Source organism: Trichophyton verrucosum, assembly GCF_000151505.1.
Source record: "Trichophyton verrucosum HKI 0517 chromosome Unknown contig00283_1.f1.exp, whole genome shotgun sequence".
Lineage (NCBI taxonomy): Eukaryota > Fungi > Ascomycota > Eurotiomycetes > Onygenales > Arthrodermataceae > Trichophyton > Trichophyton verrucosum.
In genome coordinates, this window is record NW_003315464.1 from 1 (window position 1) to 26,210 (window position 26,210).

The 26,210-nt window shown below is 48.9% G+C and overlaps 12 protein-coding genes across 12 annotated transcripts; 6 read left to right on the forward strand and 6 right to left on the reverse strand.

Annotated features, from left to right (window-relative positions):
• Nucleotides 1-45: 45 nt before the first annotated feature.
• TRV_03351 (uncharacterized protein) lies at nt 46-1,521 on the forward strand (the record flags this gene model as incomplete). The annotated part of the gene is made up of 3 exons (XM_003022463.1): nt 46-912; nt 996-1,307; nt 1,369-1,521. Coding segments are annotated over 3 exons (1,332 nt in total), but the record flags the coding sequence as incomplete, so codon positions are not given.
• Nucleotides 1,522-3,418: 1,897 nt separating this feature from the next.
• On the reverse strand, nt 3,419-4,481 carry TRV_03352 (Ser/Thr protein phosphatase family protein; the record flags this gene model as incomplete). The annotated part of the gene is made up of 2 exons (XM_003022464.1): nt 3,419-4,173; nt 4,289-4,481. The coding sequence occupies 2 exons, from the start codon at nt 4,479-4,481 to the stop codon at nt 3,419-3,421; spliced, it is 948 nt and encodes a 315-aa protein (XP_003022510.1).
• Nucleotides 4,482-5,254: 773 nt separating this feature from the next.
• On the forward strand, nt 5,255-5,625 carry TRV_03353 (uncharacterized protein; the record flags this gene model as incomplete). Its single annotated transcript, XM_003022465.1, has 2 exons — nt 5,255-5,275; nt 5,398-5,625. The coding sequence occupies 2 exons, from the start codon at nt 5,255-5,257 to the stop codon at nt 5,623-5,625; spliced, it is 249 nt and encodes an 82-aa protein (XP_003022511.1).
• Nucleotides 5,626-5,910: 285 nt separating this feature from the next.
• TRV_03354 (uncharacterized protein) lies at nt 5,911-6,340 on the forward strand (the record flags this gene model as incomplete). The annotated part of the gene is made up of 2 exons (XM_003022466.1): nt 5,911-6,116; nt 6,202-6,340. The coding sequence occupies 2 exons, from the start codon at nt 5,911-5,913 to the stop codon at nt 6,338-6,340; spliced, it is 345 nt and encodes a 114-aa protein (XP_003022512.1).
• Nucleotides 6,341-7,123: 783 nt separating this feature from the next.
• On the forward strand, nt 7,124-9,686 carry TRV_03355 (uncharacterized protein; the record flags this gene model as incomplete). The annotated part of the gene is made up of 6 exons (XM_003022467.1): nt 7,124-7,264; nt 7,371-7,566; nt 7,665-8,111; nt 8,269-8,835; nt 8,903-9,154; nt 9,214-9,686. 6 exons carry the CDS (start codon nt 7,124-7,126, stop codon nt 9,684-9,686), a joined length of 2,076 nt encoding a protein of 691 aa, XP_003022513.1.
• A 774-nt stretch (nt 9,687-10,460) lies between these two features.
• TRV_03356 (uncharacterized protein) lies at nt 10,461-12,365 on the forward strand (the record flags this gene model as incomplete). Its single annotated transcript, XM_003022468.1, has 3 exons — nt 10,461-11,186; nt 11,274-11,957; nt 12,018-12,365. The coding sequence occupies 3 exons, from the start codon at nt 10,461-10,463 to the stop codon at nt 12,363-12,365; spliced, it is 1,758 nt and encodes a 585-aa protein (XP_003022514.1).
• Nucleotides 12,366-13,348: 983 nt separating this feature from the next.
• Nucleotides 13,349-16,237, reverse strand: TRV_03357 (uncharacterized protein; the record flags this gene model as incomplete). Its single annotated transcript, XM_003022469.1, has 1 exon — nt 13,349-16,237. The coding sequence occupies one exon, from the start codon at nt 16,235-16,237 to the stop codon at nt 13,349-13,351; it is 2,889 nt and encodes a 962-aa protein (XP_003022515.1).
• An 830-nt stretch (nt 16,238-17,067) lies between these two features.
• TRV_03358 (uncharacterized protein) lies at nt 17,068-18,159 on the reverse strand (the record flags this gene model as incomplete). The annotated part of the gene is made up of 1 exon (XM_003022470.1): nt 17,068-18,159. One exon carries the CDS (start codon nt 18,157-18,159, stop codon nt 17,068-17,070), a length of 1,092 nt encoding a protein of 363 aa, XP_003022516.1.
• Nucleotides 18,160-19,286: 1,127 nt separating this feature from the next.
• TRV_03359 (uncharacterized protein) lies at nt 19,287-19,929 on the reverse strand (the record flags this gene model as incomplete). The annotated part of the gene is made up of 2 exons (XM_003022471.1): nt 19,287-19,831; nt 19,896-19,929. The coding sequence occupies 2 exons, from the start codon at nt 19,927-19,929 to the stop codon at nt 19,287-19,289; spliced, it is 579 nt and encodes a 192-aa protein (XP_003022517.1).
• A 758-nt stretch (nt 19,930-20,687) lies between these two features.
• Nucleotides 20,688-21,852, reverse strand: TRV_03360 (uncharacterized protein; the record flags this gene model as incomplete). Its single annotated transcript, XM_003022472.1, has 2 exons — nt 20,688-21,448; nt 21,510-21,852. The coding sequence occupies 2 exons, from the start codon at nt 21,850-21,852 to the stop codon at nt 20,688-20,690; spliced, it is 1,104 nt and encodes a 367-aa protein (XP_003022518.1).
• Nucleotides 21,853-22,803: 951 nt separating this feature from the next.
• TRV_03361 (uncharacterized protein) lies at nt 22,804-23,517 on the forward strand (the record flags this gene model as incomplete). The annotated part of the gene is made up of 1 exon (XM_003022473.1): nt 22,804-23,517. The coding sequence occupies one exon, from the start codon at nt 22,804-22,806 to the stop codon at nt 23,515-23,517; it is 714 nt and encodes a 237-aa protein (XP_003022519.1).
• Nucleotides 23,518-24,017: 500 nt separating this feature from the next.
• On the reverse strand, nt 24,018-26,024 carry TRV_03362 (uncharacterized protein; the record flags this gene model as incomplete). The annotated part of the gene is made up of 5 exons (XM_003022474.1): nt 24,018-24,461; nt 24,539-24,879; nt 24,940-25,181; nt 25,257-25,640; nt 25,753-26,024. 5 exons carry the CDS (start codon nt 26,022-26,024, stop codon nt 24,018-24,020), a joined length of 1,683 nt encoding a protein of 560 aa, XP_003022520.1.
• Between the last annotated feature and the right edge of the window lie 186 nt (nt 26,025-26,210).

The following is a 26,210-nucleotide window of genomic DNA, read 5'->3' on the forward strand; positions in this document are numbered from 1 at the left end:
TATATATATATATATATATATATACAATGCTTTGTCTTTTCTTAGATTTTCTATTCCCAACACCGATCCTACGAGAAATGGAAAATGGAGGCGCTTGAATTTTACGTTAAGGGCTCTCGCCTCGTCTTCGGCCTGATATACACCCACATCCAGCAAAAGATATCTGCGGTCGGCCATCGATGGACGTACCAGGAAACTCCATCGCCTAAGAACGTCGTGGTACTCGGGGGCTCATACGCCGGTGTCCACCTTGCGCAACGGTTAACCGAATCGCTACCGACCGGCTACCGGGCAGTGTTGATTGAGAGGAATTCCCATTTCAATCATTTGTTTGTGTTCCCTCGGTGTGGTGTAGTGTCTGGCCTGGAACAGTCTGCCTTTATCCCCTATGATGGAGTCGCCAGGTCCGCTCCACCGGGTATATTCAAACATATACAGGACTCAGCGACGAGTATAACAGACAATCAAGTCATTCTTGCCTCCGGTGAAAAAATTGACTATGAATACCTTGCAATCGCTACTGGGTCGTGGCAGCCGTCACCGGCTAAGCTCGCTTCAACGGAGAAAGCAGGCGCTTGTGAGGAAATGCATGGCTCTCAGGAACGAGTCGAACGGGCGGACCGCATTGCTGTAGTTGGAGGAGGTCCGGTCGGAGTACAAGTTGCGTCCGATATCAAGAGCTACTTCCCTCAAAAGGATGTAACTTTGATTCATTCTCGCACACAGTTGCTCCCTAACTTTGGCCCCCGGCTACATGAACATGTGATGAAGACCCTCAAGCAGCTGGATGTTAATTTGATCCTTGGTGAACGACCTCAAACAGTGACTGGGGATATTGCGTCAATGGCCAAAGACAAGATACAAGAGGCTTTAAGTTTCAGGGACGGCCATAAGGAGACGTTCGACCTCGTGGTAAACTCAGCCCCCTTTTCCTTTTTCCCGCCCCTCCCCTTTTTTTTGTACTCCATAATTATAGAAGCTCATTCCTAAAACAGATCCGTTGTACCGGCCAGCGACCTAATTCTAGCATTATTGCTAAATTATTCCCTTCTGCCATTTGCAAGCAAAGCGGACAGATCCTCGTGCACCCAACCCTTCAGATCAACAATGGCCCCAACATGCCGAACCCTAACATTTTTGCCCTCGGCGACGTGGCTAAAACCACCGGTCCGAGAATGGAGAGGACTGCACGGGCACAGGCGGATATTGTTGCCTCAAATATTGTGTCTTTGATTACCGGGTATACTCCACTCCAGACTTACCGTGTCACAGAAGCACATGGCGTCATCAAGCTGACACTAGGGAAGGTAAGGCTTATATCTCTCTGATACAGTGGTCCCTGTGCCTTGCTGACCGCCTTTTTAATAGCATGACTGGGCCATGTACTATAGGGAGGATAGTGGCCATGAACTGATGGTGCATGGAAAGGCAAAGGGTGATAACATTGACGTTCGTCCAGTTTGGCAGGCCATGGGTGCGAAATACCCTCCCACTCCTGCTTCCGCTCCGACTCCCTCCTAATGGCTACTTAATACCCAACGCGAGATCTACTTTGATTGCTAACTGTAATAATAACAACACATTGAAGCCATAATAATTCTAGAAAGGGGAGTTAGAGTGGGACAATGCTAAAAATAGAGTTTGATACTACCCGCATAGTTTATTTCCACTCAACAGCAACATCGGCTTTCTTCACTCTACCATGAGATCCAATTATCAAAATGGTTTAGTAAGGGACGGGAAATGATACGGAAGGTGTTGGGGGTTCAAGTTGTGTTGTGATGGCAATGCGATATATCTCCCTGTTATCTCAAGGGTTCCTGAAAAGGGTCTTGACTAAATGTGAAGGAATGGAACAGGGACTTGTCTTACATAGCACAGCCAGATAAAAGCTCCCATGAATACTACATTCCTTCAAAGATTTGGCAGAGGAGCCACTGATGTGACGGATTAAACTGACGGTGGAACATTGTATCTGGTTTCTAGGAGATATTACGCGGCGTACATACCCGGAATGCCGGAAGGATGTTGACACCTAGGGTATCCCATTACCCTACTAGTACCCGAGTACGGCGTACAAAGAAGGCTAACGTACTCCATACTCTAGTGCTTATTCCAGCGGAGTTCAAAGCCACTGTGAAGTGAGGAAACTGCGGCTCCCATCCTGCGTCGAAAGTTGGATGCAGGATCTGGAAACATTCATTCATCATCCTTAGTTATCCCTGCCCCATAACTAGTTACCCGCCCCACCGCCAGCGCCAGTGCAGGGCTATGTTTATCGAGACGGTGAGCTGAAGCGGCGTCGACGGTGACCACTCAGCTGCAGTGAATGACAAGCTGATTGCTATCGCTGTCGCTGGCGGGAAAAGGCGGATACCAGGCAGCCGAATTATGGAGTACGATCGCCCCGTTTGATCCTGAAGGTTCGCAGCCATTACCCGAATTCGTCGTCATGAGAAGCGAGGACAATCATCTTGTTTTGGGCCCTGTAGTCACGTCGTATTCAGATTGCGGTACTCGGGCCGCTGAGCTACCTGATAGATTGTCGAGGCAGAGGACGAGCCCTAATTGGCAGCCTCGCGTGATTTAAGCATAGGCACATCGCCTCACGTCTCGAGGAAGTATATTTACATGTCGAATCATTACTCGAAAACGACACTTTGGATACATGTCTGGCGTGACTGTCGTCCAGGTGATGATACTTTATGCTCGAGTACTCGACTACAACTTCCCTTTAATATTCAGACTTTCGTTTACACCGTGGCATAAGATATGCTATACGCCTCATTTTATGGCACGTTATGATCAACGCTTAATCATACGTCGAGGAAGGACTGATGGCAGAAAATTGAGTCACAGGACGCAAGGCGAAATAGGGCAAGCGAGTGGTGTATTTTTATTGCTAGGTTAGGCTCAGATATACTTGAGCCGCTAGTATTGAATAGAACAATGGGGATGGACTTTGACTTCGTATCACCTTGGGCTACCGCACCTATAGCTGGTTAACATGTGTATGATGGATTGGAGCCATATTCATTCACGTGTTGGCGAGGTTGGGTAGCAGTGAGCCTGACAAGACGAGGTTGACTATGATCAGTGAATCATGAAGATGAAGATGAAGCGTAGGCTCCCAGAAAACACAAAAGGAGGGTTGGTTGACGATTGTTAGATCGTGTTAGTATGGTCACTAAAAGAGGTCAGCTTGTGGGGTCTGCAGTGTGCCGATAGAGGTCCACGCCGGAGGGTGCTGGGGCATTCATACATTTAGAAAAGATTAAACGAGTGTCCGTAACGACGGTATCAAGCGCCAGTTTGTTGAATGGCAACCTGGCGGGGGGAAAAGCTGTTTGGTTCGGGTATTTTTTATATGCCCTCAATATGGCTGCATAGAATGCTCATCTCTAGCATCTTTCGTCTGTTAATTTTGCTCTGATTCCTGCTCGTCATCTAGCGGGAGGTCGATATCAACCACGATAGGGGCGTTGAACTTCCGCCCTCCTGCATGAGGATAGTGAGTTGCCAGGATAGCCGCGTTGATGAAGCATGTTTCACTCCTTGCTGGATCCTCGGGCCCTTCGTTTGCCAGACGGGGGTATGTCTTTCCAGTCAAATCGACGCGACTCATCTTCTTGCTTTCACGAGGAGGCAAAGTGCCAACAGTCGTGCTGATTTCACCAAAAGTTCCGGGTTTGGTGTCGTCGACATCCCATATAACTCTTTCATACCCTCTGGCCTCATGAACATGCCCACAGATAGACAATCTGGGTCGAATACTCCACAGAGACTGGCGCAGGTATTCGCACCCAATGTTGCCGTGGTGAGTAGTTAAATCAAGATGGTTTTTGGCTGGAGTATGGGTAACAACAACATCAGCATCGGGGGGAATTTGACTCCACCATTTACGTGCATCCTCCGGGGAGTTGGCAGGATATCCAAAAGGCGCGTTCCACCCGAAATTGTTTGTAGGGTGACGAGCCGAACCGAACACCTTGAACATCGTCCTTGGCCCATTTTTACGCTTAAGACGGATTGTCTTGGACGTGTGATCCAAGTAGGTTATCCCCACAGCAGAGATAAGTTCAAGGCACTCATCCGAATTAACGACCTTCTTTCCATGGAAGAATTTCGTGTGGCCCTTGTAGAGCTCCTTATCCAACGGAGCATCATGGTTGCCTTTAAGACCGTCATGTCAGCCAGCTCCATGCCACAAGATTTGCCATATAGACATGTGAGTAGCAGTGACATGTTGGCGGTTGTTAAAAAGGAGCAAGAGGATGTATCAACAAACCTGCGATAACGATTTTGACTTCAAAGTCTGCTTCTCTGATCCACTGGGCCGACTTGTGGAACTCTTCTACCGTTCCCTTGTTGGTGATGTCTCCAGCATGTATAAGGACGTCTCCCTTGGGCAACCTGAAAGCTGCTTCGCGTGTCCCATACCCGTGGGTATCGGATACGCAGACGAATCTTGTTTTAACCATTGTAGCTGATGGTGCTGATCAAAGAGACATGGTATACTAGGGGAGTTGGTTGTAGAAGGTAGAAACAATGTGGTATTAAAAGTAGTAAAGGCCAAAGACCGTCTTTATATCTGTCTTCAACTCGCATTTAACATTGTGAATCCTGACTCTGTCCGGGTTATGAGTCACGGTGTGAATGAGGCTTGCATGCATCCTCCGCGCTATAGTGACTCAACTTCTCCTATGGCCGCTAGAGATGCCCATTATAGCTTCTCTAGCTGCCGTAGAGCTGTATATACGAGACTCTCGTCGGAGTAGAATGTCTTGTCCGTCCTGCTGTGTAGGGAGACGCAGCAGTAGTCAGCAGTCAACGGAAGCAGTCAAGTAGAGCCGCACCATCGCCATCTACTTTTCTCTGCGGTCTTCCAGTCCTTTCTTCACCTCTTGACCTCTTCTCTTCCTCTGGTTCTTCTTTTCATTCCCTTCTTTATCATCTTCCAGTATCCTTGAGGTGAAGAAGTCGTCGTCGTCGTCGTCGAAGTTTTGTCATGAGGACGTCCCCGGGTCGCACCACGTGACCTGCTCTTATTGGGCCACTTAGGGCTGGGACCCCGACGCCGCCCACAAAGAGATTTTCGCTTAAGCGTCGAAACGACAAGAAACTTGAACTTGGTGGTTTCTGAGCGCTCATCAACGACATCACATTCGACAAACTCCAACACAAGGTGTATTCCTCGAGCAGAGCTCCTCTTCTCCCTGGGATATTAGCCTCGTGAACCGGTGATCAGATCAGGATGTCCACCTTCGAGCCAGTGGTGCGTTGCCCTCCCCGTTGCGTCTCGTGGCAGGACGGACGTTTTGGACATTTGATTCCCTATGATATCTCCAACCCTGCAATTCCGGTCGCGGTTTTTACTGATTTTGCGATTGCCTACAGGTCGTCATCGACGGCAAGGGACACCTCCTTGGTCGCCTCGCCAGTACCGTGGCCAAGCAACTTCTCAACGGACAGAAGATCGTCGTTGTCCGATGTGAAGCCCTCAACATCTCCGGCGAATTCTTCCGTGCCAAACGTATGCATACACCGTTCCCCCCAGCAGATATATGGAAGAAGAAGAAGTGGAAACGAGGAAGAGAAGACGAGAGCATGGGGAAGAATACATAGAGCCGAAGACGAGGATGGAATGGTTATGCGAAAGGAAGGTGATGGGCTAATTCGACTTGTGTCTTTATAGTGAAGTACCATGCCTACCTCAGAAAGATCACCCGTTTCAACCCAACCCGAGGAGGTAAGATCACGCGCACCCGTCAATGCTGGAGAGGAAGACGAGAGAAACCAGATGTAGTGGTGGAATGAGGGGAAGAGAGGATGGTTAGCTAAAGCAATGGTTCCCTAGGTCCCTTCCACTTCCGTGCTCCCTCGCGCATCTTTTACAAGACCGTTCGGGGCATGATCCCACACAAGACCGCCCGCGGCGCTGCTGCTATGGAGAGACTGAAGGTCTTTGAGGGCATCCCAGAGCCCTATGACAAGAAGAAGCGTGTCGTCGTTCCCCAAGCTCTCCGTGTCCTCCGCCTCAAGCCCGGCCGCAAATACTGCACAGTCGGCCGACTAAGCCACGAGGTTGGCTGGAAGTACCAGGACGTCGTCGCCAGGTTCGTCAATGCCCTTTGGAGTCTAATACTTAAATCTGGTCTTTCCCCCAATTGATACTAATATGCTTTTTTCCCCCCCCCACAGATTGGAAGAGAGGAGAAAAGTCAAGGGCGCTGCATACTACGAGCGCAAGAAGGCCGCCCGGAGACAACTTCTCCAGGCCCAGAGAACCGCCAGTGTGGACAACAAGACCAAGGAGCAGTTGGCTCAGTACGGCTACTAGATACCTTGTCGGGGCTGATGTGGATGGGTTCAATCCAGGATGCACTGTGGGCAATTGACGAGCAACATGTTGTACACGGCGCGCCAGTTGATTTGTACATTTCCAGCTCACTCAAAATACACCCCTTTTACGACTTCAGGGATAATTTGTGACGGAAGTGAAAAAGACCATCTTTTTTCTGTGCCCGCCCTTTCTTCCTCTTCCCTTTAAAAACAAAAAGACCACTTTTTCCTTCATTTTAATATGTACACTTCGCGGCGTCGAATTTGGGATTTGAGAAAAAGAGAGGCTACTTATCAAATAGTTAGCTGCTGTTTCTTTTTTTCTTCTTCTCCTTCACTGCTGAGTTACTGCATCGCTCCAATTTTTGCCCCTATGGCAGCCCAGAGAAAACGCCTCCAGACACACACAGCTGCGACTGGGGACACTAAACAAATATAAAGACCCTTTTCCGACGTTTTCATCGTCTCATCATCATCATCTTCTTCGTCTTCTTCTTCTCCCTCTTAATACTATCAACGCCGACCTAGCTCCGCCTTTGCCGCGGCCAGTCGGAAGTTCCTCGGCAATAGGCAGAGGCGGCTCCATCTGCATGAGAGACGCCGAGCAGCGGCAACAAGCTGAAGACGCAACTCGCCTTGCGGCCGGCAGGGACACGGGAATATATAAAAGGGTCCCTGGCTGCTCCCGATTCTCCCCTCTCTTCCCCGTTTTGCATCTTTTGCTTTGCCTTCTTGTCCCTCTCTCCTGACTCCCCCCCATCTCCATCTCCGTCCATCCACCATGTCTGGCGCAAAGGCCAGGCTTGAGAGCGTCTCTGCGCAGCTCCAGCCGCAGCAGGGAGACGCTGCTTCACTCAACAGGAACCGACATACCCTCTCGCCGACCTTCTTCCTGCCTCGCGCAGCTGCAATCGAGCCAGATGTACGTTGTTGACAATCCCCTTTATGCAGAGCATTGTTCTTTGTTGGCAGCGTGGAGAGGGCTGGCGCGGCTAAAGACATAGTCTGGTCCATACATGTATATATAGGCTGAAGCCATATACCACGTTACGGCGAACAACAAGGTCGTCCGGAAGACATACCAGCAGTTTTCAGACAGGGCGAGGGGACTTGCATACTACATCAAGAAGTGTGGGTACAGGCGGGTGGGGATACTGGCCCCGAACACGCCTGGGTTCCTCGAGTCGATATTCGGCATCGCTGCAGCCGGCGCAGTCAACGTCGGTAAGCTCTTCCGAATACGCGGTGTGAAGTGGACGACGAGGTCGGGGGACGCTGGGAGAGATACAGGCTAACGGGAGAGAACAACTGTCTGATTGTAGCTATCAACTACCGTCTAAAGGCAGAGGACATTGCATACATCTTCACGCACGCCGATGTTGACTCCATCATCGTCGACAAGGAGTTTGTGCACTTGCTGGATGAGTTCCGCAAGAGCAGCCCCCATATACCCTTGATCGTTGACACAGACACCGACGCGGACGAAGGGGAGCTAAGCGGAGACCTTGACGCCGCCATCCTCGAAGGGCTGAAGCATGACGAGCAGCAAGGGGGCCCTGGATGGGATGGGCTGGAGGCGCAGGCGGCGGATGAGGAGTCGCTAATTGCGCTTGCATACACCAGTGGAACGACGGCAAGGCCAAAGGGGGTGGAATATATCCATCGAGGCTGCTATCTTGCTGCGCTCGGGAACATCATCGAGTCGGGATTGAACTTCCAGCAAGGAAGATGCGGCTACCTGTGGATTCTGCCCATGTTCCATGCCATGGGTATGCTATTCACCATCTGCATCTGCATCTGCATTCTACTGAAACTACGTTTATAACTACCGAAGGAATGTCGTGCTAACTACACGGCCAACAGGATGGACGTTTCCCTGGTCTATCACTGCGGTCAGGGGCACTCACTACTGTCTTCGCAAGATAGACTATCCTGAGATATGGCGGATGTTGAAGGAAGAGAACATCACTCACTTCAACGCCGCTCCCACGGTCAACACGCTGCTATGCGCCGCAAAGGAGGCAGAGAGACTGTCACGGCCGGTCAGAGTTACCGTGGCTGCCAGTCCGCCCACTGCCCATCTCTTTGAGCAGATGACCAGCGTCAACCTTCATCCGGTCCATGTCTACGGCCTCACAGAGACCTATGGCCCCATCACGAAGGCGTATCATATGCCGTTGTGGGACACAATCCCGCTCAAAGAGAAGTACAAGAGGATGGCCAGACAGGGCCACGGCTTCCTGACCAGTCTGCCCGTCCGGGTTATCAAGACTGATGTTCCTGAGGGCACCATCATCGACGTCCGCAAGGACGGCCAGGAGATCGGAGAGATCGTGTTCACGGGCAACATCTGTGCCAGAGGCTATTACAAGGACACAGCAGCCACCGACAAGCTCTTTGCTGGCGGTGTCCTGCACTCCGGTGATCTGGCTGTGTGGCATCCAGACGGAGCCATCCAGATCCTCGACCGGGCAAAGGACATAATTATCAGCGGTAGGCTTAACCTCCCCCCCTAGAGTTGAAATAAAGAGATCTCCTGCTAACGTTTAAATGCATACAGGAGGAGAGAATATATCCTCTGTCGCTCTCGAAGCGATGCTGGCCACGCATCCCGACATCCTCGAAGCCGGCGTCGTAGCCGTCTCGGACACCCACTGGGGCGAGAGACCCAAGGCCTACGTTACCATCCAGGCCGACAAGCAGGTCACCGGCCCTGACATCATCGCCTGGGCCAAAAACTCGAGCGGCATCAGTCGGTTTATGGTGCCGCGGGAGGTCGAGATCGTCCCAGAGCTGCCAAAGACCAGCACCGGCAAGATCAAGAAGAATGTGCTGCGCGAATGGGCCAAGGGCGCCTCGCAAGCTTCATAGGCTTCTTTTCTTTTCTTTTGTTTATTTCTATTCTTCATCTTCTTCTATCCTTTGTTGTCCTGGGCTCTCCTTGTATCTTGTCGATATCTATAGCAGTAGACTCGCTGGCGATTTCTCACCTAGACCTGCCTGTAGCCAACGACTTCACCAAATCAACATTCACTGGAGACCCGACTAGCGGTCATCCACCTGAACAACTTCTCTTCTTCTTCTTCTATCATCCTGTAATCACTATCAGCATCAGCATCACCGGCGTCTCGTCTCGGTCACTCAGCCCGACGCGTGACAAGGAAAAACCTCGAGCAAAACCTCCGACGGCGCCTGCGACACCAACCAAACTTGCTTTTCTTCCTGCTCTCACCAACGCCGTCGCTGCATCACCTTCTGCCGCAACCGAGAGGAAGTCCGCTCGTCTTTGCTGCCCTGCTCTTTTGCATTTCACTATTCACCATTCACTATTCACTGTTCACTGACTGCCGACTGCTGACTGCCGCCTCTGCTGCCTCCCGGCCGTCTGCTTCTCCCGCGCGGCCCCGTTTGCCTGCTTATCAATCCCAGCTCCCGCTGCCCCTCCTGGCGAATCCAGCTGGCTTGGCCTCTAGATGCGCCGTTGGAAACGAAGCTCGCGAACCAGCCTGCATGAATATCACCTAGCCCAGCCCCTGCCTGACTGAAAAGAAACAAGGACAAGAGAGGGAGACCAGAGCCGTTACGACCTCTCGCCGCCGCTGTCGCCGCCGTCCCTGCTGCTCCTACCGCTGAGAGACCCTCGTCCGCAGCCGCTCCTATCGCTTGACGCCCTATCACTAACTAACGTAATTAAACGCCCTCGAAGGTTGGCCCGGCGCCTACTTCCCCCATGGTTAACGACCCCGTGGGATTCACTTCGCCAGCCAACTTCACATCCTGATCTGATCCCGTTCGATACTCCAAGAAAGGACGATAAAAGGGAGGTGAGACGTGCTAGAAAGGGCCAGCTCCCTCACCTCACTTCCGACGAGATAAATCACCTCACTTCGAAGCCATCGTGTGATACATTACGTACGACCAAACAGCCACAACATCAACAGCAACAACAACAACAAGAACAACAACACCAGCGTCATCAACACCCGCGGACAAAAAGCTCATCCATCCTACGGTACTACGGTATCTCGCGTCTCCCTGATTCTGACTACCTGCCCGAGGAATACTGTTTTCCGTTGAAACGAACATTTTGATCGGCTCATCCCGTTTCAGCTACCATTATGGCCTGCCGCTCGCGTCCTCGAGACTCGGGGGGCGATTCTTCCTCCTCCACTTCGCCAGAGAGAGCCATAGACGAGGATAACGATTTCTTCATGCTCGAAGCAAACGACTCGCAGTCATCAATAGGCGTTGGGAATTTCCGAAATCTCCGCGTGGACTCCAGGCGTGATCAGGATATGCCGCTACCACCGATATATCGACTGCCTCCAGAGATCCTCATTGCTATCTTCTCAAAGCTCTCGTCTCCGGTAGACCTTCTGAACTGCATGAAGGTCTCGTCGTGTTGGTCGATGAACTGCGTGGGCATTCTATGGCACAGGCCACTCTGCAATACATGGGACAACCTGCTCAAGGTAGCACATGCAATCTCAGATGAAGAAAGCTACTTCCCATACTACGACCTGGTCAAACGCCTGAATCTCACCACCCTGAAGAGCAAAGTCAACGACGGAACCGTCTTTTCATTTGTCAAATGCAAACGGATCGAGAGGCTGACCCTGACCGGCTGCAAGAACGTCACTGATAAGGGAATCTCAGATCTAGTGGAGGGGAACAGGCAGCTCCAGGCACTGGATGTCTCTGACCTCGAATCCCTAACCGACCATTCTTTGAACGTTGTTGCCGCCAACTGCTCCAGGCTGCAGGGCCTCAATATCACCAATTGCGTTAACATTACAGATGACTCCCTCGTCCAACTTGCACAAAACTGCCGCCAGCTCAAACGGGTATGCAAAATATCTTACTAGTGTCTCTCTTTTTTTTTTTTTAAGTTACCATGTTAACTAGCATGTGCTGACCTGTTCTATTTTTAGCTGAAATTGAATGGTGTAGCTCAACTCATGGACAGGTCTATCCTGGCGTTTGCTAATAACTGCCCTTCAATGCTCGAGATCGATCTCCACGGATGTCGACATATCACCAACGCCTCGGTAACCGCACTCCTTTCTACCCTGCGAAGCCTCCGAGAATTGCGTTTAGCCCATTGTATACAAATAAGCGATGAAGCTTTCCTCAGACTTCCTCCAAATTTGGTATTCGACTGCCTCCGGATTCTAGACCTCACTGCCTGCGAGAGAGTCAAAGATGACGCAGTCGAGAAGATCATTGATTCTGCACCAAGGCTGAGAAACCTCGTACTTGGAAAGTGCAAGTTCATTACGGACAGAGCTGTTTATGCCATCTGCAGACTGGGGAAGAATATCCACTACATTCACCTAGGCCATTGCTCTAATATCACCGACCAAGCCGTCACTCAAATGGTGAAGTCCTGCAACCGAATCCGGTACATTGATTTGGCATGCTGCAACCGCCTCACCGACGCAAGCGTCGAGCAACTGGCAACACTACCGAAATTACGAAGAATAGGCCTGGTCAAATGCCAGGCTATTACCGATCGAAGCATACTAGCACTGGCAAAGCCCAGATTCCCACAGCATCCCTTAGTCAGTGGCCTTGAAAGGGTGCATCTGAGTTATTGTGTCAATTTGACTGTAGAGGTACGTATATCCACGTCAATCTGAGAACGAATCCTCATACTAACTGTTATCGAATCCCAGGGCATACACTCTCTTCTGAATTACTGTCGCCGACTGACTCATCTGAGTTTAACCGGTGTCCATGCATTTTTGAGAAATGACTTGACCAAGTTTTGCCGGGCCGCCCCAGATGAGTTCACTCCTCTTCAAAGAGAGGTCTTCTGCGTTTTTAGCGGTGATGGAGTCGGACAACTACGAGAATACCTCAACCATTCTGCTCTCCGAGAACGGTCTGGAACAGCAGTGACCATGTATGATGACGACGAGTCTCCTGACGAAGTTGACAGCCAGCCATCAGTATCTGGCCTTTTGAATGCCGCGGCTATCAATGATGGGGATGACCACCCAATGGCTGTGCAACAACACTAGGACGGCAGACACACACACAAGTCAGGTATCACGCCATACAAATATACCCTCCCACGATCCAGTGATTACCATCGCGCTATTCAGCCCGCATGCTATATAGAAGCAACTTACAATACCCAATTTACCGTTGATGCTACATCCATCGATTGCAGTCTCTACTTTTCGGCATAGGTTTAGGCGCACCAGGCGTTCTCACGGGAATGAAAACGGTAAACATGATATCGGCCTGGGCGTTTCGACCTTTTCGCCTTCGGAATTGTACCCCCGGCCTGGAGCAGGTTTCTTTTCTTGTTTTTTTTCCCCTTATATCCCCCCACCATTGCGTCTCTCTTTCAGTCCCTTTCCTTTATCAATACCCCCCACTCCCTTTACTCTCCTTTTTTTTTTCATTTTCGATTCTGTTTCATTAGCCTTCTTTGCTGCTTTTCTATCTGGTTTGCCCCTGGTGGGAAAGGAACTGGTGCTTTTACCAGAACGCATAGAGTTACGACTGCATAGCGACGCACGGTGGTTAGTGCTAGCAACTGCCCCGAGAATGAGGTTACGAGGCCGCTTTCTTTTTTTTTTTTTTTTTCCCCTTTTTTTCTATCTTTACCTTGTTGTTTTCTTACCCTCCCCGGTAGACAGCGCTATGCATGGCCCAATAATATCTCAACGTACCTAGCTACCTACCCTATTGCAGAATAGAAATCAAACATTATTATCCCCATTTTCCTAAAGAAAACTGTATACCAAGAAGTATGTTGAATTTGTAGGTCCTCGGGGACTTGGATATTATTCTTCGCTGTAAGTAAATAAGTAAAATGAACTTGCCTAAACGAACAATCGAATATCATCACATCGAAATCACGTTGAAAATACCGGAAAGGGGGCCCTTGCTGAAACAGTTGCCCAAAGAAATGCAGTAGCAAAGATAGAATAACTGCATCTGTTACAAACGTGGAAGAAAAACATGGTTGCAGATTGCGTAGGTTCTTGCAATACTATAGCTCGAATGAATAACTTCCTTCAACGAGACCATCCCTCAGCTTCGTAATTGCAACCCACCAAGGGGCAAACTTGCGAGCCAAATCCAACTCAGGTATGACATGAAGATCATTGTCATCGCTCCACAAACACATCACCTTGCCTGTGCGTTCAGAATTCTTCTTAGTCCACTCCACATCAACTGTCCAGGTGTTCTCCCAGTTTCGACTCCAGAGCCGAATTTCAGAAACACCTTTTGGCCCGGTGTGGGGTATACGTTTGTCAACAACAGAGCCTTGCACATGGAAATCAGCAATGGGGCTGTCGAAGAGGAGTTTGCATGCCCTGGTATTCTTGCCAGAAACCTCAAAGCGAGTGATTTTGTCATCTTTAGTTTGAGAGATATTGTAGCTGACCCAATCCTTGTAGGGGCCTTCTGCTACTTTTGGCTTGAGCCCAGGCCAGGAACATTTGGTTCTGCCTCCGTAGCCATGGGAGGTACAGGAGATCTTCCCGTCTTGTACGGATGGGATGGCATGTACGGCATCATGGATATATGGTTCTACGCCAACAAGAGACGCTTGGTTGTTCCCGGTCGCTAGGTCCATTTCCTGGACGAATGCAAGTTTCAATCTGTTGCTGTGAGAGAATGGGAACGCTGTTAGGTTGTACACCAGGGTTCCAATGAGGATGAACAACAGGAATGTTGGGATATGATAGGTGAATCGGTGGATGAAAGGGAAAAGTGGTAAGAGGATGAGAACAGATAAGACGGCGATACCGATGTATATGACGAGCTGTGAACCTCCATCAGCGCCGATTTGGTATGTTGCAGATGTTAGGAAAAGTCCCAGCTGGCCAAGAAGAATAATGACAATAGGTGCAACGAGAAGGAATTGCAATATCCAAGCCGATGACATCAGGTAGATACTCCATTTTTGTTCTAGTCGGTGGTCCTTAGGGTGTAACGAATTGTTGCCCTGGTTGGATATATTGCTCTCCTGGCTACCTCTAGCACTGGCATAATTAGCAAATGTAGTTCTCTGCTGTCCCCGAAGGAGAGACGTGGATTCTGTAGGCTCCTCGTCCTCAACATCTTCTGGGTTAAAATCTCGGCCTGCCGCACTGCTGCTGGATGGCAGTTCATCTGCAGATGGAGCGAGAAAGTGACTGTCAGAACTAGGTGTTCGATCAGAAAGACGGCCCTGCCGACGAGCATAATCCTGTGTTTTTGGCAGGCCAAAAAGTTCCAAATATGAGATCCACGTTGCAACAGCTACTCCGGCAAAGTAGAATACAATGAAGTAGCTACTTGCTATGCCGTGCTGTTTCTGATAAACGGTGGCTATCACAAGGAAAACCCACATAATGCCAAACATCCAAGAAAATGCATATGCTCTGTGTAGCGCGGACGGTCTGGCAAAGTCTGCAACACAGGAAATAAACCATGCAAAGAACATGCAAGTGGACAACATCATACTCCAAACTGCATACGGGCTGCTGTATATAATAAAAGGATTGACCTTCATTATTAGGAATGCCAGAGCAATGGTTAGAGCAGTGCTAATACCAAGGATCAGGGGGAAACGGAACATCCCTCGTAAGCCATAGAGCGATACTTGACCACCTGATTCCGATATGTACGTATACATGGAGAACATGTACATTTTGTCAACTGCGAAGAGTGCAACAGACGTAATGATGAGTAGAAGAGGGGCGACGACCAAGAGGGCCACCGAGTGCCCAAAGAGAGTATTGAGCTGGAAGACTGCAAAGGACGAACCGAAGAAGTCAAACCAAACACCCAAGGTACCGATGCCGTTGTTGAGTTTTCCACCATCTCCGCTATCACCGTCGAAAGCATCTCCGGTGTAACTGACCAACCCTTCAGTGGTTGTAATGGCCGCTGAAAGCATGTGCCAAACGGAATCAATACTAGTATGCCTGGCATCATCTTGGTCGGTGTGATATCTGCTTCTGGGCTCCATGAATGCAACATCGAGCCCACGCATGCCAAAGACGCCATCAAAGACGTGGTAATCGGTTTCACTGCGGATAAATTTCAGTTTGAAAGCGTCTCTCGCAAGGACTGTGCCAAAGGGATGTTCCGATTTTCCATAGAATCTCGTAACCTCTGTGTCTGTGCTACGGAACAGGACAGCGCGGCCTCCTGCACCAGCACCTTCGAGATTCAGAAACGTATGCGTGAATTTAGACATTGGGTGCTGGCTGTATGCATACGCGCCATTCAGGAAATCCTCCTCTCCATTGTTGAACAGCAGCACCAGGCCCTTCCGAGGATAGTGTCCTGGTGTGGTGAAATATTTGAGTAATTGCAGTGTCGTAATCACACCAACTCCGTTATCCGTCGCTCCGTAGCCGGTAGAGACACTATCATAGTGTGCATTTACAAGCACTCCACCTTTTCCTGACGGTTCACCATCGGGAGATTTCCACCATTCCCCCGGCTCATCTTCCGTGCCGCGAATGTAGACCACGATATTTCTGCTTTCAAAGTATACGCCGGTAATGGCTGTAGCAGCAACGCCAGCGCTGGAAAACGTTAGATTTGTTTGGTTATCATCGAAAACAAAGACTTCTGGGCCCGATTGGGATTCTGAGCGAGCCGAGGTTGCGGAGATAGCATGGATACGCTTAAGGAGCCACTGGTGCACTTCATCGTTTGAGTGGCTGTTGTAAGGGTGATACTGCCGAGTCAGGTGTTGGAGATCGTGCCAGGCTTCCTCTAGGTCTACGCCTGCAGGGCTTTCCTTTGGCGCGGGAGGAACCAGATGGTGGACAACAATGATTGGGATTATCAGGGCGAGGTACACCAACGAGGAGAGTATCGTCACCGGCCAGGGGGTGAAGGCTATCGGGTTGAATCCGCGTCGCGAGGAAACCATGGTGGCGAACTAGATGCTGTTATTCGTTTGAACAAAGGTTAGCATCCAGCAATCATTGGACAACAGTATCCCTCCGCCCATTTCCAGCTCCGACAAGGAGTCAGGGTGAAGTTCGTGAAGTCGAAGTTCGCGATGTCTCAAAATTGCAGCGCGCATAAAAGCAAGGAGGACGGGAAGGGCGGGGACCCGCTTAGTCATCGCATAGCTTCCGCCGCAGCTTCAACAAAGTAGCTTTTTTCTAAGGCATTTTAGCCTTTTCGATAGAACGAACAGACAGCAGATATATTCATTCAGTGAAAGCGTTATTAAATACAAGAAAGAAGAAGAAAGATAAGCAGTGATGTGACATAATCTATATACAGTTTCCATCAGGTGGAAGGAGTGTAATGTCCGTTTCTATCTCGTTGTTCGTCGTAAATCGTGCATGAAGCTGGAGATCTGCCTGGCAGACAACGTGTAAGATGTAAGTAAATGCGAAGTCCTTTCCCGGCTCATGTCACACAAAGAGCCATACTTCGAGGGCAGGCGGCTATTATACGAGGTACTGCTGCCTTAAATAGACATTCGAGTACTTTCGCGCACAGGGAAGTGCAAGAGCCTTATTATTCAGCCACACGCATCGGCCAGCTTCTGGTCCCCCCTGATAGTTGAGCTGATATATACAACCTCGCATCCTTCAGGAGCTCGTTTGACGTTCCTTTTCCACCGTGTGATAAGCCGGGTCCGGGGTTTCAGAATCCTTTGGATCTCATCTTCTTCAGCCTGGGCAAAAGGAAAGGGTGGTGTGTTGTGGATAGGCTGTGACTGCAACAGCGAAATCCTCTTCCCTTTTAACTCGGCCACTTGGGAAGGTTATTGGGTGATATAACCTGGGAGGGTGTGGCATGTGTAACATCAACTGGTGTCGGTACTGGAACCCCGTTGGAGGTGCATGGAGCAATATGTGTCGTAGCCAAACTGCCGCTGCTCGACGGCGCCACGTCTGCTTTCCCGCAGAATTGCAGATCCGAAGTAATTGGCAGAGTGTCTGGGAATGACCACGGCGGTCTGGGGGGACTGTTAATGCATTGAGGAGGCCGAGTAATGTCGGTCGTTATCTGCGTTGGGTCCACGAAATCTGGGTAGCCATTTGATCCACTGAAAAACTCCGGATTCCAGGAGTGTATGTTGACCAAGTGGACAAGCTTGCCCAAAACAGCGAATTCAAGCTTCAGCTTAACACTGTATATCAAGGCCTTAATCGTTGTTTCGATAACATATAGGTTGGCATAAGCCGTGCCCAGGAGTGCAAGGTCCATGATGATGAAGATAAGATTGATACCGAGAAGCTGATACATAATCTTCCGGTTTCCATGCTTGGGTGCTATCCGTAGCATCTTCATTGTTTCCAATATATAGAGGGTAGAGAGGATGACCTCTTGAATAAAAAAGCCGGTCATCTGTATCTTTTCCATAATCTTGTATGCTGGAACAAAACTCTTTTGGTGACTCGAGTTCGAACCGAATGTAAGGATGGTTGTAGGTAAGTGTAAGATGAAAATATTGCAAATTATCATCCATAAAACGCGGCGTAGGATCTTTTGGTCGCGAATAACGAGGTGAAGCCGGGAGTAGAGGACAAAGGACTGGCCAGTAACCATGGTCCACCAGCCAACTGTAAGAAAAACAAGCGACAGCCAGACATTGTCCATCAAGTTGTAGAGCTTTAGTAGGAAACCGAGTGCATATGGCATGACGCCAACAGTCGCTGATATCAAGAGGCTCCAGAAGTAAAGGCCTCTATAATGACTGAACGTGACAAAGACCAGAACGCATAGTTCCAGTGCATTGTACCAGGAGATTCCAATAAACACCCCAATTATTATCTTGATTGCGAAATTAGCCCCCTTGTAGGCTCCGGTCAGCCCATCATCTTCCGACATGATCGTGGTGTCTTGCCGGAAGGGAGTGTCATAAAGCACAGAACGAAGACTGCATTGAGTTTCGATGACGACAACGGCATCAACCGTCCGGTATTAAGAATTCTTTGCACACAGGCAAGCAGGCTGTCAGGTAAGTCCGTCAACGGGCTATCCAGAATCATTTATATTGAGAAAACGGTCGAGACGTAGCGGACCGTCATGTGGGGCAAACAGTGAGCCAGTACCATATACGAGGCAAAGCTTGGGCGATTTCATCTGGGTTGTACGGTACGACAAAGGCGAGTTGGAAATTCACATATGATCCAAAGGTCTGGCATGTCTTTTAAGGTGCCTTCACGAAACTCAGCCTTGCTACGTATTCAGCCCCAGAGATGCCGTATATATTATATATATAGTCGAAGCCTGGCTGACATGCATGCCTAAAAGATCGACACATATGGGCGCCTGGCTCCTTATTATTTCCGAAAGCGTATAGTTCCAATTCTGCGATCTTCTTTTCGTGGTCCTGTTAAACTCCATCAGTAACAGCACATGATTGTAAGTGCCGGGAATGGCTACTGCTTACATTCCGTTAAGGAGGCAGAAGTGCTTTTTCTTTTGCTTATTTGCACGCTTTGCCATCTTGACGGGTCGTGACGATTGGCCCATCCAGTTCTCGGATGATCAAACCAGAAAATGCTTCCCCACATCGCGGTGCGCCCACGACTCGGGTTCCGTGTCAATCAGATCCGTGGTTAAAGGAGCATGCTATGGCGGTGGGCAACGGGGCATTTCACTATTTTTGGATGTTTTCATCTGGCCTTGGCAGATTCCCATGGTTAAAAGGGGCGTCATTTGGTTGTATCTGTACACCAGCTGCCATGCGTTGTGTCCCTGACTTTCAATGCGCATGTTTGGTTTAATATGTGCTGTTCCAGGGTGGCCAGGACGAGGGAGGAGAAAACCAGGAAGAGAAGTGTGGGAAAATTATCCATTTGGTCCTGTGCTGTTAATTGACACTCGGATCCCCCAGACGGGAAGCAGATACACCCCATAACTCCTGACTCCATAAATCCGTAGGTTACTATACCGTTCTAACCCTGGCCTAGTATTAAAACGCCAGCCCTAGAATAGAGAAAAAAAAAGGGCTATAGTTGTTGGGCATCGCCGCCGGTCGCTTTAACAACCCGTATCACCTCCTTTTTGCACTCGGGCATTGCGCTAGCCATCTCCCGTGCAAGAGTGTCTCTGAAAGAAGAGAAAGCTTCAGCTTTTCCTTTTAAATCCTGGTTTCCTTTTTGAACCAACTCAACGAATTCTCGCGTGTATATGTCTGGGTTACGCGCTGCATCTACGTAGTCAACGATCTCCGGCGGTAGCTTGATGGTGTGCAGTGGCGGATCCGCTTGTGGCAGCGCAGGGTTGGAGTTGGGTTGTTTTGATGCAGCATCTGCATGCGCTGGATCCAGGGTAGTATGATCAGATAGTGTTTTAAGGGATATGGTAAGAGACTTTCTAAACATGTGGACAAATATCAGTAATCGATAACAAAATAATCCATGCAATACAGTATGCAGATATGAACGGGTAACTGACAGTTTCCTAACGAGCTCATGCTGTGTTTCTGGCCCGAGATATCCATGGACCGCCGACTGAATCTCAAAGAAGTTTTGAATTACGTCTTTCAGGTCGTCTGCAGCAGTTGTTAGTCCATATCAGGTTTCAGAAGACATGTCGGCCTCGCGCTGGATACATACTGTCAACGACACTGAGCGTGACCTCGCTAGACATGATTAGCTGTCTTATCCCGCCAGATGTTGTTGCGTCTTAAGATCCAAAAGACTTTCCAATCCTGTCTAAAGCTCCCCTCGCCCGCAGAAGAGATTACGTAAATAATCACGTGATTTAATGTCATTAGGTAATACACATACACCAATGAGAAGTCGCGCTGTGAAGCCGCATCCAGATGGAGAGAATCCTCCAAGCTCTGGATTTGGTTATCATTATTATTGTATTATTCTATAGCCAGGGAGTAGCTGTGAAAACAGTACTACGTTATTATTAGGGGAGGGGAAAAAGATGGGATATTTCTCCGTACTGGTGGTAACTAATGAGACATTATTGATTATCGTATTGTAAAATAGACCATAACTAACAATTCGCGTATCACATCTACATAAAAAGCATCCATCCCCAAGAGACATACGAATCCCCGATGGACGTATGCCTTGGAAAAACCCCTATAATATCGCTGCTGTTCCACTAGAGGAAGCGGGGAGTATTGAATATTCGCCCACTTTGCCTCCCCCAATATCAATCCCTAACAGGAAACACCAAACAATTCGGATTTCCTTTCCCTTTACACAACCCCCATGTCCCTTAGCCTCACTCATAACCATTAAGGTGTCGTTAAAAAGTAGCAGAAAAAAGAAAGGGAAAATAAGGAAAAGAAAAATGAAATCCTCGTAAGACATAGAAACAAGGAACTAAACCTTCATAATCAGATAAGTTGACACTGCCGTCAACTTTGTCACTCTTCCTCTGTCTCTTCATACACCGCTTGCTTCTTGAACCCAGCCATAAAAGAAAGCGTTGACTAGTGTGGCAAGTGACCAAATCGAACCCCATCCCAAGGCTCCCTTAGGCTCTACCCCGCTGATTGTACCTGCTAATTGCACGAAGGTGTTGGCTAGAGTCATAAGGGCCAAGGCTAGTGACCGTGATATAAGTGTCCTTGAAGCAGGAGATAGTCCAAGCCAGGCCTTCTTATAAAGTGAAGCAATGCAGGACTCTTCTCGTTGCTCTTCCTCCTCGTTTCGCGAATCCGATGACCGAAGTCGTCGACGTGTCGTTTTTGGCTCGGTTTTCTTTTCCGGTGGCTGGCTAGCAGATGTGACGAATAAAAGATCTCTCGCTCCGTATCCTGCAGGCAAAAGACTAAGAAAAAGCGACACAAATCCCTTTGGCCCAGCATGAGCGGCAGTGATATCAGGGAGCCCGTTAAAATATGTGACAAGATGGGTTGGAAGCCATGTCACAAAGCTGAGGTATATAAACGTGGTGTATACAAGGGTGGAAGCCACAGTGATGTACGCTGTAGTGAGACCATCCGCAAGAATGGCACGGTTGACAGCCGGGCTGCCACTATGCGCTGGACCCAGCGGACGGAAGTAAGAAAACGGAATCGTGCTCGATAGAATGGTAAAGGTCGCAACAGCGATTATCGTCGTCGGCCGAATGTTATAAAAGTTGAGCAGGAGAGAATATGCCGGAAGGTGAATGAGGCCGATAAAACACAACGCATCCCAAGCTAGTGGCCATAGTTAGCATTAGGTCAGTCGGTGATAAAAGGTCCAGGGCCATTTTCAAACCATCATATCCCGAAAACCAAGGTACCGCCAGCTCAATAACCCGCCATGCGAGGAGCACCATGACATCCCTCCACGAGTCTAAGCGCTTGCTCGTCCATGCCAAGTCCCCCTTTGTTATCGGGACACTGAGAGAGAAGAGCGCCGTGCTCAGCAGCAAGCTACTGCTGGCCAAAAGCGCAAAATGCAGCACGCTCTCCAAGCTAAATGACGATGTCTCCCTTGCGACAGCACCTTTAGGAACTGGTACCTCGACTGATACCTTCGTGCTAGTGGCAGTGCCAGCCTTGGTAGAAGGTCTCCCTCTCTTGCCAGGCGAGGCGGTAGAAGCTGATTTTGGGCCCATTGGGGGCGTTGCGACTGAGTACTAGGAGCTGTGCAGGTATACAGTAGCTGGCTTGTTCTTCAATTCAATATCAGATAAATGCGAGTGGTTGTCCTGATGTGCCTGCGGTAGGTTGGATTTCTGGGACAAATGCATGTCGCAAGCTCGCTCGCGCTTGGCTTGTTTTTGTGTTTTGATTTCCAGCTTCCGCTAGTTAACTAACTAGTTAGCCAGCGAGTTGGAAGCAGCAGGTCCGGGGTGATGATGTCATACTGTCACGTGATAATGATCCCGCTTAGTCAGCTTCCCCAGCTATTCGAGCAGCAGGGGGTTGGTTCTTCATGGATTTACACATCTTCAAGGGATGGGAGAGAAGAAACTCTTCATCAAATACTCTCAACGGCTGAAGTCCATATACCCAGGTTCTTCTTTACATAAGAGAAAGTCCAGCCAATCAATGGAGCTTGCGCTCGAACGGCTAACTACTGGATAGTCCTCAGTGACTCTTTGCAGGAAACCTTAAGCTCTTATCACAGAGTTGACATCATTGACTGCATCATCCGACTACCTACAACTCTTTATGGCGAATGGTTCCTTTTCGCTATAAGAGGCCATTTTCCCTCCTAAATAAATCTTTCACTTCTCAAAACTACTCCTACCAAACCCTCAACTGCTCAGCTTACCTTCTGGGTATTTCGCCTTAACTGACGCCGAGATAACACTTGAATCCAGCGCAGCATGGCTACTCGGTTTCTCATTCTTTCCGACACCCATGCTACCGATTATCATCCTCCAGAGCAGCATGCGGATGTTGCTCTTCACTGTGGCGATCTTACTTAAGAGTCCAAGATCGACGAATTCCGGGCCACAATAGAGCTCCTGAAGGCTATAAATGCCCCTTTAAAACTTATAATCGCTGGTAACCACGATTTTACCCTCGATGTGCCGATGTTTAGACAAAAAGTTGCGGAGATGCCCGGGCCAGTTGATGCTGAGCTAGTGAAAAAGGTATACGGAGATTATGGAGAGGTAAAGAGGCTCTTCGACGAAGCAAGGGACCATGGCATCATTCTACTGGACGAGGGCTTGTACACCTTTGATCTCGCAAATGGGACGTTACTGACAATATATGCTAGCCCGTTTACACCCTCCGAGGGCGACTGGGGATTCCAATATTCCCCTAAGGAAGGCCACAGCTTTGACATCAAAGACGGTGTCGATATTGTTATGACCCACGGGCCTCCACACGGGGTGATGGATCGGCCCTATTCCTCCTCAAGAGTTGGATGCCCCGACTTATTTAAATCTGTCTTTCGAACAAAGCCAAAGCTACATTGCTTTGGACACATACATGAAGAATGGGGTGCTAGGCTGGTTACCTGGCGCGAGAACAACAACTCGGAGGCATCACATTTGACCGTCATCGAAAACGATCCTGACAAATCTCCTGTGATAACGAACTTGTCAAGATTGGGCGGATCAAAACATGATGAACCAGAAGTCAGAGAAGCGAAGCTGGAAAAACTGAAAACTTCGCAAAGGGAGGGATGTTACTCAACCAGATGCTTTGCGAAACCGGGAGCTCAAACTCTCTTTATCAATGCATCTATAAAGGGAGACGAGGATCATGACCAGTGCTTTCATCTCCCTTGGCTAGTGGACATCGACTTGCCAAAGCCCACTTGAATTCGTCGGAAATAAAACTACTCCAGTGACCGAGTCGAGTATATTTGGCAATGATAGACCCTCTGAATCCCTCCCCGCTTTTCTGCTTCCCTTCTTGTATATAATATCGAAGTTCTCTATAAATATATAAACTTGCTGACTTTTTGGTATATTGCAGGAAGAAATTTGATCGAAGTCAACCTAGCATACTTGAATCGAATTAAGAACGCAGTTTCTTGAAGAATCGTCAGAGGAGCAAGAAGGAACGGTGGGTTACTATTTATACAAAATTCATATATAATCTATGGCTCCTTTCTATTTTCTAGTGTCTGGCAGCAATGTTACTATATGATCCTAGATATATGTATTTTATTATTAATATCATATTCTCTACAAAAGAAAGCCATCTGCTCAAAAATAATAAAGGAAGAAAATGATCTAAAGAGTGAAAGAAAAGAAAAGAAAAGAAAAAAGGATGCACCGGCGTATAGTACAGGAAATAGGGGGGAAAAGGGGGATGTCTAGTCATCGTCCTCTTCCTTCTCGGGTTTAACCACGCCAATCTCCAGAGTACCGGTTTCACGGCCCTTGGTATCACGCATGGTTGCTTTGAATTTACCCTCATTCCAGAAGTCCTTGACAGTAATTTCTCGGGTCCTGCCCAAACTTTCGATAGCCGAAATCCTGTCCAAAGTGTCCTCAAGGTACTGGTCGAAGCCTGGTTCGGAACATATCTCACGGAATGCGTTTTGCATCGGCACAGAGTCAGCTCGAACCCTTGCCTTGGAGTCAATGGTAAAGATATTGTCATGGTCATAAGATTGAATGAAGTCTGCGCGTGTCATGATCTGGCGTGCCTTATGGAGCGGTAGCTCTGGTAAGATATGTCCGTTTTCGTCGTCATATGTTTTCTCCATGTCCTTCTCGAGGTCTACCAGAGCCTTTGCTAGCACCATTGCTGCAGACTATTGTTTTAACGGCGAGTCAGTAGCGCTCATTATACGCAAGGTATTGGGTGCTGATAAGCGAAGAAGACACTTACAGAATATTTTTGTTCGTCCATCACATCATCATCCATCTCCTCGCCGAGGATCCAGCATTTGTTCAAAAACCAGGTTTTCTCAGCTTCACAGATTTCGTTGCAGGTTGCTATCATATCCTCGGATTTGGCTACGCGGTTTAAGAAGGTCAACCTCCCACCAACCTTGTTGTATACCTCCTCCAAGATGCTCTGTGGTGGGTTTTCTTTGAAGTATCTGGATCGATACCTGCGGAGTGCACCTAGTGCCTTACCCTTCGGCAAGTCTGGGACGGGGATGACCTCCATTCTGGAAGCATACCTTTTTAGGCGCTCGTAGATCCAGTAATCATCGCTGTTGAATACTATTATACTTATTAGCGAAGACTTCTTGGTTAAGACATGTAATCCGGTAGGAAACTAACCCATAGTCACTAGACCACTGGCGGCCCATTGCTCCGCGCGTTGCTGAAGCATCTCAAGGAGGTCCCTGCCATCATCGTCATCTCTCACCAAATGCAGAGAGTTAATGATCAAAATCAGGGGATTCTGATTGACGTTCCGGCGCTTGATTGCGACTTTCTCCAGTTTGTTCAGGGCACGTTCAATGTCCAATAGGGCAGTGGTATCACGGGGCCCTCTGATGCTGAAAAGACTACCAATATAGCTGCAAAAATCGAGAATTATGAATTAGCATCTGAGGCATTGTAGGCTGTGTATAGTATTGCCATTCTATACATACTCTTCATGGAACTCATAGTCCAGAGACTTTCCTAGTCGTATTCGGAAGATCTCGAGGTTGGCATGAGCTTCGAACATTGCAACGCGACTGCCATCAACTTTCCTCATTGCATTGAGGATCATAGAGGTTTTCCCAGTGCCCTTCTCACCAATAAGAAGGTAATAATGGCCAATGGCACCGTTTATAATCTCATCAATTCTACCTTGCTCATCGCGCTCGAGCCAGTGGTCAGGGTCCTTCTCCATATCCTTGCTTCCCTTGGGATCTTGCTTGGGGTCCTTGACACCAGCCAGCTCTAACATTGGATCACCAGGTTCAAAGGCATTGTCCATCTTCTTCAGGACCAAATGCTTATAATACTTGTGGTAAGAATAGCCTGCAGCACTTTAACCAAAGAGAAACAAAATATGTATATAATTTCAAAGTTAGAAAATGGGAACCCCTTAGATTCAATCTGCTATATCGTACATTGAGCCAAACACCGGGGATGACATACCCAAGGACAGCAATAGAGGCAAACGTAGTTGCTGACGATTCAAACATCCGCAGCAGCGTTGCTTTTAATGAGTTATCCTGCTGATTGGACGACTTCTCTCGAGAGGACTCATCTGGATCAGGACCCTCTTTCCCCGGCTGTGGCGGGCCTCCAGGAGCAACGTCTTGCGATCCATAGTGCCGACGAAGCTGCGGGAGTGTGGCATATCGTGGCCTTACAGCTCCCCTAAGACCAAGCCCGGCTGCCGCATTATATGTCCGGATAAAGCGCATCACAGAATGATTTTGCATCACCCGATAAGGCCGGTCGAGCTTTTAATCTTCCGAGAACTGCGAGGCCGGTCTTTTGGATCTGTTTTGTCCAGCAGTGCCAGCTCGCTGTTTATATTATTGTTTTCAGGGGTAGGTTCGGGCTCCGGGTAAAGGGCGGTTCAGGCCCAGCCAAACAGATGGAGCGCG